The sequence below is a fragment of the Quercus robur genome, chromosome 9, assembly GCF_932294415.1.
Source record: "Quercus robur chromosome 9, dhQueRobu3.1, whole genome shotgun sequence".
In the NCBI taxonomy this organism is placed as follows: domain Eukaryota; kingdom Viridiplantae; phylum Streptophyta; class Magnoliopsida; order Fagales; family Fagaceae; genus Quercus; species Quercus robur.
The window spans coordinates 2299182-2314266 of record NC_065542.1 but is presented as its reverse complement, the minus strand read 5'-3'; the positions used below and the strand labels follow the sequence as shown (position 1 = coordinate 2314266).

The 15085-nt window shown below is 33.7% G+C and overlaps 3 protein-coding genes and 1 long non-coding RNA gene across 10 annotated transcripts in view; 2 read left to right on the top strand and 2 right to left on the bottom strand.

Moving 5' to 3' along the window:
* The window catches only part of LOC126699308 (TMV resistance protein N-like), a 57899-nt gene that overhangs the window by 15246 nt on the left and 27568 nt on the right, over nucleotides 1-15085 (bottom strand). The window lies entirely within an intron of this gene.
* On the top strand, nucleotides 2737-8675 carry LOC126699304 (putative receptor-like protein kinase At3g47110). Its single transcript, XM_050397036.1, has 3 exons — nucleotides 2737-5491; nucleotides 6258-6739; nucleotides 7420-8675. Exons 1-3 carry the CDS (start codon nucleotides 2779-2781, stop codon nucleotides 8119-8121), a joined length of 3897 nt encoding a protein of 1298 aa, XP_050252993.1. The 5' UTR covers nucleotides 2737-2778; the 3' UTR covers nucleotides 8122-8675.
* Nucleotides 9033-11533, top strand: LOC126699315 (uncharacterized). Its single transcript, XR_007646770.1, has 2 exons — nucleotides 9033-9851; nucleotides 11330-11533. It is a non-coding gene; the product is annotated as an uncharacterized LOC126699315 (long non-coding RNA).
* Nucleotides 12521-15085, bottom strand: part of LOC126699312 (disease resistance protein RUN1-like) — a 77648-nt gene continuing 75083 nt past the window's right edge. The window contains exons 16-17 of the mRNA XM_050397057.1: nucleotides 13215-13408; nucleotides 12521-12850 (exon numbers count right to left, since the gene is read on the bottom strand). The gene's annotated coding sequence lies outside the window, so the exon portion shown is untranslated. The remainder of the gene's footprint in view (nucleotides 12851-13214; nucleotides 13409-15085) is intronic.

Here is a 15085-nt window from a genome sequence, read left to right as displayed (position 1 = left end):
AAACTATTTTAAGAAATTTTTTATGAAAAAATTAAAAAATAAAGTGATTAATTTTTTTGACAACTTTATCAATTTCATATAAAAAAAATTCCGGAAATTAATTATTAATGAATGTCTTAAAAGCATACATTAACTGACCTATTATGAATTCTCGCCACATAAAAGAAGACTTTGTATGTGCCAAGGAAATCACCGATTCATCAATGTCCTACTCATACTTTTTTTTTCTTTCTTTTCCCTTTTGCTTTGAAGATGCCATGAATATGCTGAGTTTCATTCCTTTAGAGTGTTTCGTGTTGAGCGGGTAGTGTGAAAAGTGGACATTGTTTTGTGCGTGTGGGCTGTTGTTCTGGACAAAACTTGGCTTGGAGTTTCGGAGAATGACCCTTGAATGTTCACCTGGTTTTATTTTTATTAAAAAAAAATTCTTTCTTTATGTTTAAGTTTTCTAGAGGGTGACAGCTGACTGGCTGGTGAAAGAAAGATTAGTTGCAAATAAAGAAAAAGAAAAGAAAAAGAAAAGAAAAGAAAAGAAAAAAGCAATCTGGTTTCAAAAGGAAATGACCTCTTGGAAAGAAAAGGCTATCCAGTAAGATACGGTATCTTCATAGCTATAATTCATTGACTAGTGTTGCATGCATTACAACTTTTATTCCATTGTGTTTATTAATTGATGTATCAACAACCACAAAGAGATAATTTAAATATTTATTTATGGGTCATTTTTTTTGATAATTGGTCAGAAATTTATGGGTCATGTCAATGGGGGATTACCTCATGCAATTCCTATTAATGGTTGAGATTGATTGTTGCAAAAAGCAACTTCTAGTCTAAACTATTGATTAAAAAAGTTTAGAAAAAAATGAAAAAAAGTAAAAAGTAAAAGTTAACAAAGTAAAAAATAAAATTTTTTTTGTGAGAGATGGTAGGGTGAATGGCACTCAGTGCAATACCCATTGCACCGAGATCCTAATCCGTTCACGGGTGTCCTTAGGGCAATTGTTAATAAACCAAATTATGAAAGTTTTTAATATCACTTTCATTATAAATATAAAAAACTGTTAGAAAAATTAATTGTTTTATCATTTTTCCATAATTTTCTTTTTTTTTTTTAAATAGTTCCTAAACAAATATCCTTAGGGCAGTCTTTAATATTTCCCTTTATTTATAAGGTAATTGAAGCCTATCAATTACATTTATGGTCACATCTATTTGTAGGATTTATATAGTAGAATTTGTAATACCTTTAGCATTATCCTAATTCATTATGACTAGTAACAGAATTTGTGCCATAACTTAAGATTGGGGATCATATAAGATGCCATAAATACCAGGAGGGAGGCGAATGGAGTGGAGGTTGGATTAAGCAAGATCAATTTCGAGAAAAGACATTGTAGCCCCGGTTAGAATTATCTATACCATTATTTAAGGGGCTTCCCCTGTTTGGATTTCTCATTTTCATAGTTCTAAAATGTCCTTACATCCCTATGTTTAAGTAGAGACAAAACTAAAGGATAATCCGGTAAAAATACAACTCTAACTTCTACTAAAACATTGCCTAAAAAATAGGGTCATTCTCCTGTTGATTTTCAAATTCATTTATCCACTTATAAATTAAAATTTCAAAATAAAAATTATATATATATAAAAAATAAAAACACTTTTTTTTTTTTTGCTAAAAAAAAGCCTCATCGCACGCGCGAAGCACGTGTGATGAGTATAGTAATTAAATAATTTTCTTAATTGCTTAACATTTTGGGAGAATTGGTAATTTATTATGATATATTTAAACCATTGGAAGAATGAAAAATTTATTAGCCTCTATTTATAGGGCAAAACCAGGAATTTTTGTTTGGAGGGGCCAAGATTAAAGGATCATATTGTTTCTATATATGTATGTCTTGATCCACTCATCATTGCAATAATGAATTTTTATATTTCAATTTCAAGATTTGCTTCTCCAAATGTCAAACACAAAAACTAATTTGTTAGTTTTAGCATGTTTATGAGATTTTTCAAATAATATTAGTGGTGCTATATATTGGACTATCAAGATCTATCTTATAATCTAGCGCTAGATTTGTTTGTCATATCAAAAAAAAAAAAAAAAAAAAATTGGGCTAAATATTCAAAATCCTATTTGTATCTTGTTGTTTGAGTCTGTTAGTGTAAAATACTAAATAAAATAATGAATATCAATTGGTTTAATAGCTAAAAGGGGGAAAAACCATTAGATAAAAAAAAAATTTAAGTAAAATATAAATAAAAAAGGTGAGGAAAAATTTTGTACTACTTAAGATTTTAAAACCATTCTTCTTTAACTTCAAATAGGAAAACTCTTTGTTAAGAAAGGGAGAGGAGATTAATGAGAATGTGACTACGTGAGAGATTGAGCGCACTAGATAAAACAATAAAGAGATTATAGGGAGCTAGTGTGAAATTATTATGAGAACACTGAGTGATAAGGTCTTTTGGAAAGTGGCTGGAAAGTAGAATATTGGAAAATGGAAATTGAAAATGTGAAAGTAATAAAACGAAATTCAATCGAACAAGGACACAGGTGGGGCCGTGTGGTGGTTAATCAATTTCCGTCGGGCGGGCCAGTTCTTTAAAAAAAGGTATCGTGGTCGGTCTATCTTTTACACATTTTCCAGAGCTCTGTCTCAACCAAGGGCTATAATAATTATCAGCCTCCGTTGCCTATTTCTATTTGAGTCATTTGACTGACATCAAATATTTCATTTTCACCAAATTCCTGTTTCACTTTCACCAAACCAAATGACGCTTCACCAAACCAATTCGTGCACATCTTGTTCCATATACCTTCATGTGATTCTTTTCCTTTTCATAATCCTACTCTGCTTGCAACTGACCACTACAGCCCCTGCTCCAACAAATGAGACCGATCGTTTAGCTTTGCTTAAATTTAAAGAATCTGTACCTCATGATCCATATAAAATTTTGAGTTCGTGGAATGATTCTACGAACTTCTGCAATTGGCTTGGAATAACATGCGATGGTCGACACCAAAGAGTCACGGCCTTGGACCTGCAGTGCTACAACTTACGTGGATCTCTATCACCTTACATAGGCAACCTCAGCTTTCTTAGATCCATCAAACTCCAAAACAACAGCTTCTATGGTGAAATTCCATGGGAAGTTGGTAATTTGTTTCGATTGCAGGAACTCAGACTTAACAATAACACATTGGAGGGGAAAATACCATCCAACTTGTCCAAGTGCTCCAATCTCAGATTCATACATCTTCATGTGAATAACTTTACAGGGAAAATTCCAATGGAGCTAGGCTCTCTAATGAAACTTGAAGAACTTCAAATCCTCAAAAACAATTTGGCAGGAGGGATCCCACCTTCTCTAGGAAATCTTTCTTCGCTCAAATCTTTCGCTGCAGAGTACAATAACTTGGTGGGAAGTATTCCAGATACCATAGGCCGATTAAAAGGCTTAGTAGTTTTCTCAATTCTCATGAATAAATTGTCAGGTATGATCCCTTCCTCTCTTTACAACGTGTCATCTCTCCAAATATTTTCGGTTGCAGACAACCAACTTAATGGCACACTTCCAACAAACATAGGCCTTAATCTTCCTAATCTCCAAGTTCTTCAATTTGGTGGGAATGAGTTCTCTGGGCCAATCCCTACTTCATTATGCAATGCAACTCACCTTCAAAAAATTGATTTAGGTATGAACAATTTTCTGGGATCAGTTCCAACTAATCTTGGAAATTTGTTGGATCTTTTCTGGCTAGGTTTGAATGGCAATTACCTAGGAAAGAGCCTCCATTTCTTAACATCGCTAACAAATTGTAGCAAATTGATCTCCGTGGATTTAAGTAAAAACCAATTTCGAGGTGTTTTACCCAATTCTATAGCCAACTTGTCAACCCAACTCACTAAATTATATTTTGGACGCAATGAAATATCTAGAACTATTCCTGCATCATTAGAGAATCTTGTCAACTTAATTGGCTTAGGCATGGATTATAATCACTTCAGTGGCACCATTCCCCCTAGTTTCGGGAGGTTTCAAAAGATGCAACTGTTGGTTTTAGGTGGAAACAAATTGTCTGGAGAAATACCAACCTTCATAGGCAACCTTACTCGGTTATTTCGACTCGAGTTACAAGAAAACAAATTCGAAGGAACCATACCTCCAAGTATTGTACACTGCCCAAATTTGCAGATCTTGGACGTTTCACAAAATAACCTTAATGGATCCATACCCCTAGAGCTTATTGGTCCTTCTTCCCTTCCGCTAATTCTCCTCAATTTATCTTACAACTCATTAACTGGCAAACTGCCATCTAAAGTAGGTAACCAGAAAAATATCAACAAACTGGATGTTTCTAACAATAATTTGTCGGGTGAAATTCCGACATCTATCGGAAATTGTTTGATGTTGGAACACCTTAACCTGCAAGGGAATTCCTTTATAGGAACCATTCCATCAGCTATGGCTTCTTTGAAAGGTCTTCGACATCTAGATGTTTCACAAAATAACCTATCAGGATCCATTCCACACGGTTTTGAGAAGCTTCCTCTTTTAGAAAGTTTGAATCTTTCGTTTAATAATTTTGAGGGTGAGGTACCAACTGAAGGAGTTTTTAAAAACACAAATGCAATATCATTGATTGGAAATGCTAAACTTTGTGGTGGTATACCCAACTTGAAGTTGCCAAAATGTCCCGTAAAAGTAATGAAACCATGGAAGCCCATTGGCTTCAGAGTAGCAATTATTATTATTCCCATTGTTCTATTTATTTGCTTGTTTTCATCCTTTCTTGATCTCTACTGGATAAAAAAATCAAAAAGGTCACTATATATGGCTTCAAGAATGGCCCGCAGTAATTTTTTATACACAGAATTCTATTATAATGTTACATACAAAGAACTCTATCAGGCAACTAGTGGATTTTCTTCAAATAATTTAATAGGATCTGGTAGTTTTGGCTCTGTATATAAAGGAGCTCTTGATGGGAATGAAACTCTAGTTGCTATAAAGGTCCTTAACCTTCAACAGAGGGGAGCTTCCAAAAGTTTCATGGCCGAATGCAACGCATTACGAAATATTCGGCATCGGAATCTTGTTAAAATAATAACATGTTGCTCTCACATGGATCATCGTGGAAATGAATTCAAAGCTCTAGTCTTTGAATTCATGACAAATGGGAGCTTAGATGTTTGGTTGCATCCAGGGCTAGACAATGAAAATCAATCAAGGAATTTGAGCCTTCTTCAAAGACTAAATGTTGCAATTGATGTGGCTACTGCAATAAATTATCTTCACAACCATTCTGTGCCAGCAATTATTCACTGTGATTTAAAGCCAAGTAATATTCTTCTTGACAATGACATGGTTGCTCATATAAGTGATTTTGGCTTAGCAAGGTTCCGCTCAACTATTGAAGATTCTTGTTTAAAGGAAACTATTACAACTGGGCTAGAGGGATCTATTGGCTATGTTGCTCCTGGTAATTTCCTTTCAATCATTTCTAAATCCTATAATATCCTAACAAATATCAGCAAGAGATTCTCTCTCATAACATGCAACACAAAAACACGCATACACACACTCGATTTATTTTTTAAATAAAAAAATCTAAGAAAACATGATTTATGCCATGATAAGTCATAATTTTGATTAGTTGACAGGTTTTACTGATTATCTATTCACTTAGCTTGTTTTTTCAATCCATTTAATTCCTGAACACTGTGTTTGAGATGATAGCTTGCCAATTGGCTATATCAAATTGTGGTATAGCATCTCTTAAGACAGACCGATTCTACAATATTGTGTATTTTATTGATGTACGTATCCTACTCTGAACAAGCTGTCAACAAAAACTACACGTGAATTATGTAGTGGGTAATAATAGGACTTATGATTCTGTATTGAACATTTGTGAATTGTGGAGCCAGTATCTAATGAGTCCAGTATGACCGTAACAATTATAAATTAGTTTGATTAAATTATCCTAATTCTAACCATTAACCATATTTCCATTACTACATCTAAACCGTAAATATTGCCCCCTTCTAGTGGGCTCAAAAGTATTATTCTAAAGTAAAATTATCACTTTTTTAAAATTGAAATATTGAACTTGTGGCATCTATCATCACGTTTTTCCTTATGTTCAATTTCTTTTTACTTTTTGATGGACACTCTCCTTCTCCTCAAATCCCAAATTTCATTACAAACAAGAATTTCAATATCTCCTTACATTACATAACGTGTAGAGTATGGCATGGGCTGTGACACTTCAACAAAGGGAGACGTGTATAGCTATGGAATAATTATATTGGAGATGTTCTTAGGGAAGCGACCCACTGACAAAATGTTTAAAGATGGTCTCAATCTCCACAATTATGCTAAGATGGCAATGGCACAGCCAGAAAGACTTGTTCAAATTGTAGATCCAATCCTTAGAAGAGAAGTTGAAGAAATGCCAACAACAACAGTAAATAGAGAAGATAATAATGAAAATGAAATTGAAGCAAATGAAGAAATTCATGGTATTGTCAACCTGTGCCAAATGGATGCTATTGTGCATAAGTGCTTAGTCCCAATACTTCAAATTGGACTAGTTTGTTCAATGCAGTCGCCAAAAGAAAGAATGAATATGGAGGAAGTTACCAGGAAATTACATTTGATAAAAAATGCTTATCTTAGTTCCAGGATTTGCAGAGGTGCGCCTTTAACTAGTGGAATCCAAGTTGAGGTATTGCTATATTTCATATTTGAATTTGCTTAAGTAAAATTGCACATGACAATTATCTCGTAAAATAATTACTAGCCATTATGATTTCTTTCTTTGTTTTAATTTATTTTGCATACACAAGCATAGATGATTTCTTTTTTTTAATTTTGTTAGATGATCATGATTGTCCAATTAATAGTTTCTCAAAAAAAAAAAAAAAAAATTCCGCTAAAATTTGTAAATTAGTTGTCCAATATTATTTATTAGTTATTCAAATTTACAGCCACAGGTGTTATTGATGATCTACTTCATCTTCAAACAACCCATTTCCAATTTCATTTAACGTACAAATTTATACCTACACCCACACAACGCTTGGCTATGAGATGAGTTAATTGTAACTAATATCATTGTTATTTTATTTTATTTTTTTATAAAATTGAAATATATTATTGGTTTTACTTAATAGTCAATTGTAGGTATCATGAGGGCTATGACTCTATGACTTCAACCACTTTATTTTGTTTTTTTCATTTGCAATTTTAAAATTTATCTCTGTCCAGACACTTTTTTTTTTTTTTTTTTGAATTACAGTTTTTAAACTTCTGTCTCTCTTGGAATGAATCCAAGAGTTCAAACCTTCACCTATATCAAATGAAGCAGCCGATCACCCTTTAATAGTAATCAATCTAATTGAGCAGGGAAAATGGAATGAAATCATGCTACAACAATTTTTTGAAGAAAACTCAATCCGGGCTATAAAGCAAATTCCCATCCCTAGAAGAGCAACTCCAGATACGTTGGTGTGGTTGGGAGAAACGTCAGGAAATTTTTCAGTGAAATCTTCCTACTTAACAGAGCACGGTGATAGATTTGATCAGAAGTATAACCAAGTTCGGAAGAAGTTATGGGAAAGTAAATTGCATGAAAGACTAAAAATGTTTCTGTGGAGGCTTGCAAATGGAGAACTACCCCTCAAAACCCGATTGGCAAATAGCATAGGGTGTGAGGATCTGTCTTGCGTGCTGTGTGGGGAAGCAGAGGAATCAGAGCTACATGTGTTCCGTGATTGTATAGCAATTAGAATGTTGTGGTTTGCCTCTGAGATTGGTTTGAGATGGGATCATTTTGAGGCTAATTCTGCTGTGGAGTTGGTACACATGATTTTAAACCCTCCTGAGGAGTTAATAACTGAAGGTTTAAATCAAAATAAGTTCACTTTAATGGCAGCTGTGATTTGCTACGAAACATGGAGGATGCGAAAGCTGATGCTTTCTAAACATGTAGAGTTTGACCCAATGGAATTCCCTTGGAGAATTAAGTCTGCTATGGAAAGCTTTTCTCCAAGAAAGGAAAATGATGGGCAATGTAAAGAAAGAGAGAAGGAAGAAGGGTGGTGTTGATTCTTCTTGGAGTGAAGGGAAAGCAAGTGTTGCTGGTTTGGCAAGAAACTGTAGAGGTGAAGTTTTGAAGGCATGGGCTGAACAGGTGGATGCTGATTCTGTGGCAATAGCTGAATGCTTGGCTATTGGACTAGCAATTCAAGCTGCAATTGAAGAAGGCTATGAGCAAGTAAAGATAGAAGGGGATGCAAAGATTGTTTTAGATACCATCTGCAACATTGGTCAATCGATATGCTGGGAGCTTCATCAGTATGTTGAAATGATTAGAAGTGTAGTTAAGGAGAGTGAGACTCCTAAATTTTGTTTTAACTGGGTTCCTAGGATTTTGAACAAAAGTGCTGATGCATTGGTTAAATGGGCCTCACGTTCATTTTTTTCTGGTAGTTTAGTTGCTGAGACTCTCCCAATTTCTGTTTCTGATGTTGTTGCTCTTGAGAGGGTCTCTTCTTGTTGTACTGTGTAATTCTGTTTTGTTGGTTTTAATGAATTTTATTTCAGCAAAAAAAAACCTTCATATCTCTCTCTCTCTCTCTCTCTCTCTCTCTCTCTCTCTCCACCACTTTTTTTTAATTACAATTTTTAAGCTAATCTATATAATACTAAACGCTGAAGCGTAGTATTTAATGTTGCTTCACTCCTGTTGAGCCACATCAACCGCCATGTCATTACCCTTCTATTTCCTAAATTTCTCCTATAATTTCAAAATATTTTTTTTCTAAACTTTTCCCTTAATTTTAAAATACTATAAAAAAGAAAATAATTTCTAGCACTATCTCAACCATAAAGCCCAATCTTTATAGCTTTAATTATATGTAACTTATGATAGTGTTGTCCACCATAAAGCCCAAACCTACATGTATCTTACATTCAACCCAAGTCGAATAGTTTTTACTCTTTAACACCAACGTCTTTTGGTCTCCCCTCCTTTTGCTCTACCTGTCTTCACAGTTTCAAAACTTCAGACCTTTAGCTTTCTAACGCCAACCTCTATCTCTTCCAAAGACAGTTTCAAAACTTCTGACTTTCAGCTTTCTATCGCCAACTTTTTTCTCTTTCAAATACACTTTCAAAAATTCAGACTTTCAGCTTTCTAACGCCAACCTCTCTCTCTCTTCCCTCCTTCATCTCTTCTTTAGGTATCTCCAAATCTCAATTGTAAATAAAATGAAATGGATATTGTAAAATAATTTTCAGTTGAGGATGTGTTGATGGGTCTCCGTAGTTATTGAAAATTGATTTGAGAAGATTTTTTTATTTTTTTTGGTGAAATTATTTCAATAGTGTTATCTGTCTATTGTGAATATTCCAACGCAATGGCTTAGGCTCCAGGAAAAAAATATGCAGGAAATATCAGAGATTTGACAACCCAAAATCCCAATGTAAATACCACAGACTACCTCTGGTAGTCATCCAACAGCATTCGACAGCCCCAAAATCCCAGTATAAATACCCACAGAAAGACTCTGGTAGTCTTCTAACATCGTTGTTTCAATTGTTTATTAATGGATTGCCTACAATGTATTTGATTGTAGTTGTCAATTTTGATTGTTCATTAATGGTCTGCCTACAATGTGTTTGATTATAGTTGTCAATAACGTTCACACTGCTCTGTTTCAAAAAAAATCCTCTTGAAGCAACCAAGATTTAGAAGATGGGAAACTTCAAGTCTTGAAGGATGGTCTTTCAAGTTAGTCAAAGGTGATTCAAGTGGGAGGAATTGGTGGATGAAGGTACTACTATTGATAATGCCTCTTTCTACATTTAGATCGATGTTCCATTCCTCAATATATTTGTCTCTTTCAATATATGTTGTCAGTACATCATCTATTTTTATGTACCTTGGTCAAATTATTGATTAAACTAATTAGACACTTCCCAAAGAACTTAGCACCAGAAGCCGAGAAATCAATGCCTTCTCACAGAAATCTATTGAACTTGCTCTCAATCTGCTTGATTATCTTTGTTCTAGAACAAACATGTTGGTCCAATAGACGTGAATACCAAACAACAATACAGCACTTTTTGGATGTTTGGATTTGTTGAAGTCTACCATCAAATGACAAAACATTTGCTATCCATGAATTGATTCTCACTAAAATTTATCGGTTACAGGGCTGCAATCTTATCGCCTATAGTTTCAAACAATTTGTTAAACTGGATTTGGTTTGTTATCCACTTATGATTTCGACAATATTTGATTCATGAAAATTGTGGCTATTTAAGTTTTCTTATGAATTTTTTTTTCAATGGCAGATTATTATTTTCTTTAACTCTGAACTTTGTTTCCCCCAACCCCCTTTTTTTTATGGCAAATTATTATTTTCTTTAGTTTATCAATACTATGAACTTTGGTTTTTTCCCCTTTGTTTCTTCAAGAGATGCTTGAATCAAATGTGTTTGATTGGGTTTTACAGATTTTGTAGATTAGCTTTGACTTTGGGAACATTTTTTTTTTTTTTCTATTTCAAACCAATGCCATTTGGGTTCTAAAGTTTTTTCCCTATATATCACATCCTTTTCTCGAAGAAAGTCACTCTTAAAAGATTTTGGTTGGTAAGTGATATATATATATATATATATATAAGTGTGTGTGTGTGTGAATTCTATTGACAGAATTGTAAAGCCTTATATTACTACAAAGAATATCCTCCTAACATGCAACTGAATCAGCCTAATATAGCCTTTTTCTTTTTATTCTTTCAGTTATTATAAAATGTATGGAATGTAGGCTATTTAAAAAGAGAATTTTCGATTTTCCTTATATGACAAAAAGCTTTCAGTTTCACTTTTGAAGCTTTTATTTCTTTTGCATGCTTAGAGTTTTACACATTGATTTTGTTTCAGATTTGTTCACTTTATTGAATTAACATCATCTTATGTTGATGTTGTTTGATGATGTGCAGTATTATAAGATATCAAAATCCAAGAAAGTCTAAGATCTTTTTTATTTTGGGTTTCTACATAGTAAGAGCACATAAATATGAAAGACAAAACCTACACATATTATGCATTTTAATGAGCAGGAGCTTTGTGCGTTGAATATGACCTTTTAATGAGCAAGATGCTATAGCTTAAGATGAAATTATAAGATGTTATCAGCTTAATTATAAGATCTAAAGTGAGTTAGGTTGCTTAGATTATGTGTAAATGTGATTTTTACTTGAAATCACTTTTGACAACTTTCTTACTTAAAATTGTTGACATGCAGGTTTAAAGAAAAGATATAAGATTCTAGAAGGAGAATGCTTGGATCAAGATAGTCATAGCATTGAGCAACTGTGATAGTTACTGCTATTGGCTTATGTGTAAATTAAATGCCTAAAATAGAGATAGATGTGGCAATAGTGTTTATTGAAATTCTTGATAGTGTCTGATTTGCAAAATAAATTAGAGCAAAAAGTGGATTTGTGTAGAGAGGCTGTTGTATGTTTTTTTTTTTGGTTGTTGTTGCAAAATTGAATTTGAATTTTGGCTTTGAGCCAAGTAAACATAGTAATGATGCCAAAATCATATCACATACAAAGGTTGCAATCCTCTTTGCAAATAGTTTCTCCATTGTTTTTAATGTTGCTTTAGTTTCAAACATTACACTTTTGTTTTTCTTTTTTCTATTTTTTGGTGGGCAAATCAGTCTCTCATTTATTATTTTAGCCTTTTCTTTTAACTTTTAACGTAACATTACAATTTTTTCTTTCTTTCTCAATCTCTTCTCTTCCTTTTTCTTTTTCTTGGTGGGCAAATTAGTCTCTCATTGATTTCTTTAGTTTTTTCTTTTAACATAAGGTTTGTTAATTATCCTTTTATTTAACTATCCCGTGCATCGCACGGGTTAGCGACTAGTACTTAACTAAAAGATAATACTAATTCCCTCGATCTCATATCACAGCCACCACACACAGTATCCACACATCACCACCATACAGTAATATTATTGGATAGTTGCTTGTTTAAGAGTATTTACAACGGGGGAGGCAAAAATTGTAGCTATTTAGCAACTTAAAAGCTTCTTTATTTATTTTAACATCTCATTTTATAACACACCCAACACTAGCATCAATGATTTTATTTTTTTAGCTACTTCATTTAAATATTATTTTTTCATTCTTCCTCATCTCTCTCTCTCTTCCTCTTCGACTCTCTTCTCTGATACAGAGCAAGCAAACCCACAAAAGAGCAAAACATCAAACCCACAACTCATGCCATGACCTACCAACCATCCAACCATCAAACCCACAACTAAAAATTACCATCAAATATCCTCTCTCTTGCTTTTGATGCTTGAAACATCAACATAAATCCAACTAAGATTTCAAAATTGGTTTATTCTGATTAGCCTAAAATGTTTCACTAATCACCAAATTTAAAACATATAGATTAGACACGAGTTGTTCCCAAAAAAAAATTATAAGATTCCAAATTTTCGTATTATATGATCAAGTTGAACATGAATTGTAGTTTTTGGTGTGAGAAAAACCAGTTATAAAGAGAGGGAGATTTTTTTTCTTGGCAATAACGAATTTTTTTTTCCAATTTGTGAAACTTGTTTTAAGAGCAAGTAGAAATAGAAATGCTTGTACAATGCACAATGTCAATAGTCCACTCTACAGGCCTTTCCCTCTTCAGTGTACAATAAAGGCCAAAACGATGATTAATCGAACCCCAACCAGATAACATGCCCCAAAATTGACATAGGCTCCTATATGCTACCTGCCACTTCCTCTAGCAATCCCTGATGCAAAGCAGAAAATAGATTTGTAGGGTCAATGGCATTGCATCAAGAAAGATTACAACTTCTACATTGTCTTGATATGCTGGTCTGTTTTGAAGAAAGATACTGAATGATTAGGCAACAACTACTATAATTTATAACCCAAAAACAGAATTATTCAAGAGCAAACTTGTTTGATACCTTTATTTATTTCTTTTTATATTTTATTTACTATTAGTTAACTTCTAAATTCTAAAGAAAATATTCTAAACTGAATAATGAATGAATGCTCAGTTGATGGTATACCTTGAATAAATAAGTTAAAAATTCAAAAGTTTTGCTCCAAGTAAAAGCCCATTACATGAGAGAAATGTGAGAAAGTTACCCTGAAAGTACTGCTAGTAAGCCATCCATGATTATAGAGAGACAAATCATGATCCAAAACTTCCTTCTCTCTGCTGAAGGCATAGCCCAAAACATTGCGGCAAAAGAAGAGAATCATGCCTATGATAACCATCTCTGCAACTACAAGAACCATTACAATCTTGAGAGTCATTTTAGCTGCTTGTGGGTTTCCACCTTTCAAATCATTTGAAGCCCAAGTGCATAGATAAGTTCAGGTGTAAGGAAACACGTTTAGAGAAAACTTTTCTGTGGCTCCAAATGCATGTGGCATGTAGCAGGCTAGTAGCACAAATAAGTAATTTCTGAGCCGCATACAGTGAGAATTTAGAAGCCTAGTATAATGATAGGCATGCAACAAAATGTTAAGAGACTTAATATGTCTAGCCAAAAAATGAAGTCTACCATTTTCTTGACCGAGAACAAAAAAAGAGTTTACCAAACCATTCCGGCAGAAGGGATGATGAAGCGAAAGAATAGCTCCCATATGCAGAAGGAATAGCTCTGCCCCATTAGCTTGTCCGTATAAAGCCCTTCATGCACCAGTCATCCCACACACTGCCTAGCAGCCACAAAAATTCACTTATCATGATGACTGAATTATATATCTTAGTCTGACATTTCAGATTCTCAAACCAGAAGACATCTATGGTAAAATTATAATTATGATGTGATGATGATAATAACAGCAACAATGGATTAAACAAACATCAGTGTCAAAGAATTATGCTTTCAGATGGCCAATTTGTATTAGTAAATCAACAGATTTTATGTTGTTGATTTTAGCATGTTAATAAAGTTTACTTAGGCTTGTGAACAAGCATGAGCTCAAACCAACATAAAACATAGACTAAGCAGGCTAGCTGAGGTTCAGTCAAGGACAAAGGTAGTCTAGTTTCAACATGACCAAAGTTTGGATAGCCCAATACTGGATTGGGCTGAGAAATTTTGCAGCTTTACTATGGATACATATATTTCATTATCAACTGGTAAATCTAAAGGTATGCCTTCCAATCTACACTGATAAAAGCAAGGCATTGGCACAAATGCAAAAGCGATTGGAATGTAAAGAAAGCTGAAGACACCAATTTGACAGCACATATGGTTGTTCTGAATAATCAATTCCAATAAGGGCAAGCCACAATCAAGAAGTGGTTGGTCTAATTGTAAAGAACCTAAAGGTGGTAAGAGTCCCTTCCACTTTTGTTTTGCAGGGTTTTTTTTTTCCTGTTTTAATTCTTTTATGGATAAGAAATTTCATTCACAATAAACTTAAGAAAGTAGAAGCAGCAAAACTAAAAACAAGAAAATAAAAATAAAAATCAACTGGGGAAAATCATCTGATTCTCTCAAGCTATTACAAGACTTGCATTCTATTGTTGGCTAGTAATGAGGAGTAGATTAGAATGCTGCATTGGGGTTACACAGGTGATCTAAATTATGTATTCTACAAGAAAAGTATTGGAATGTAGAGCACACTTGTATTTTGAGTGCCCATTAAGTAAATTGAACATAAATTGCACAATAAGAGGGAAATGATGGGTTAGGGAAGCAAATTTAAAGAAAGGAACGACTTCAAAGATTGCCAATTAATCTGTTTTTGCCTATTAATTAAATTTGTTCCATGAGCAAACAGAAATGCTTGTTCAATAGACCCTGTCAAGAATCTGATCCAAAGGCCTTTCCCTCTCAAATGTACAGCGAATGCCAAAAAGGTACATACTAGACTGCAAACTAGGCTCCTAAATGTTGCCAAACACGCCCTCTAACAACCCTTGATGCATAGTAGAAAATAACACAGTTTAAAGGCAAGCATAACTACTAACAGACATTTCCTCTTGAATATATAGGGTT

Bases quoted from the DNA above. Each gene is read 5' to 3' on its own strand.
- LOC126699304 (XM_050397036.1), top strand. From the start codon at position 2,779: ATGACGCTTCACCAAACCAATTCGTGCACATCTTGTTCCATATACCTT. The intron at 5,492-6,257 runs GTAATTTCCTTT...CATAACGTGTAG, and splicing joins TATTGGCTATGTTGCTCCTG to AGTATGGCATGGGCTGTGAC. The intron at 6,740-7,419 runs GTATTGCTATAT...CTAATTGAGCAG, and splicing joins CTAGTGGAATCCAAGTTGAG to GGAAAATGGAATGAAATCAT.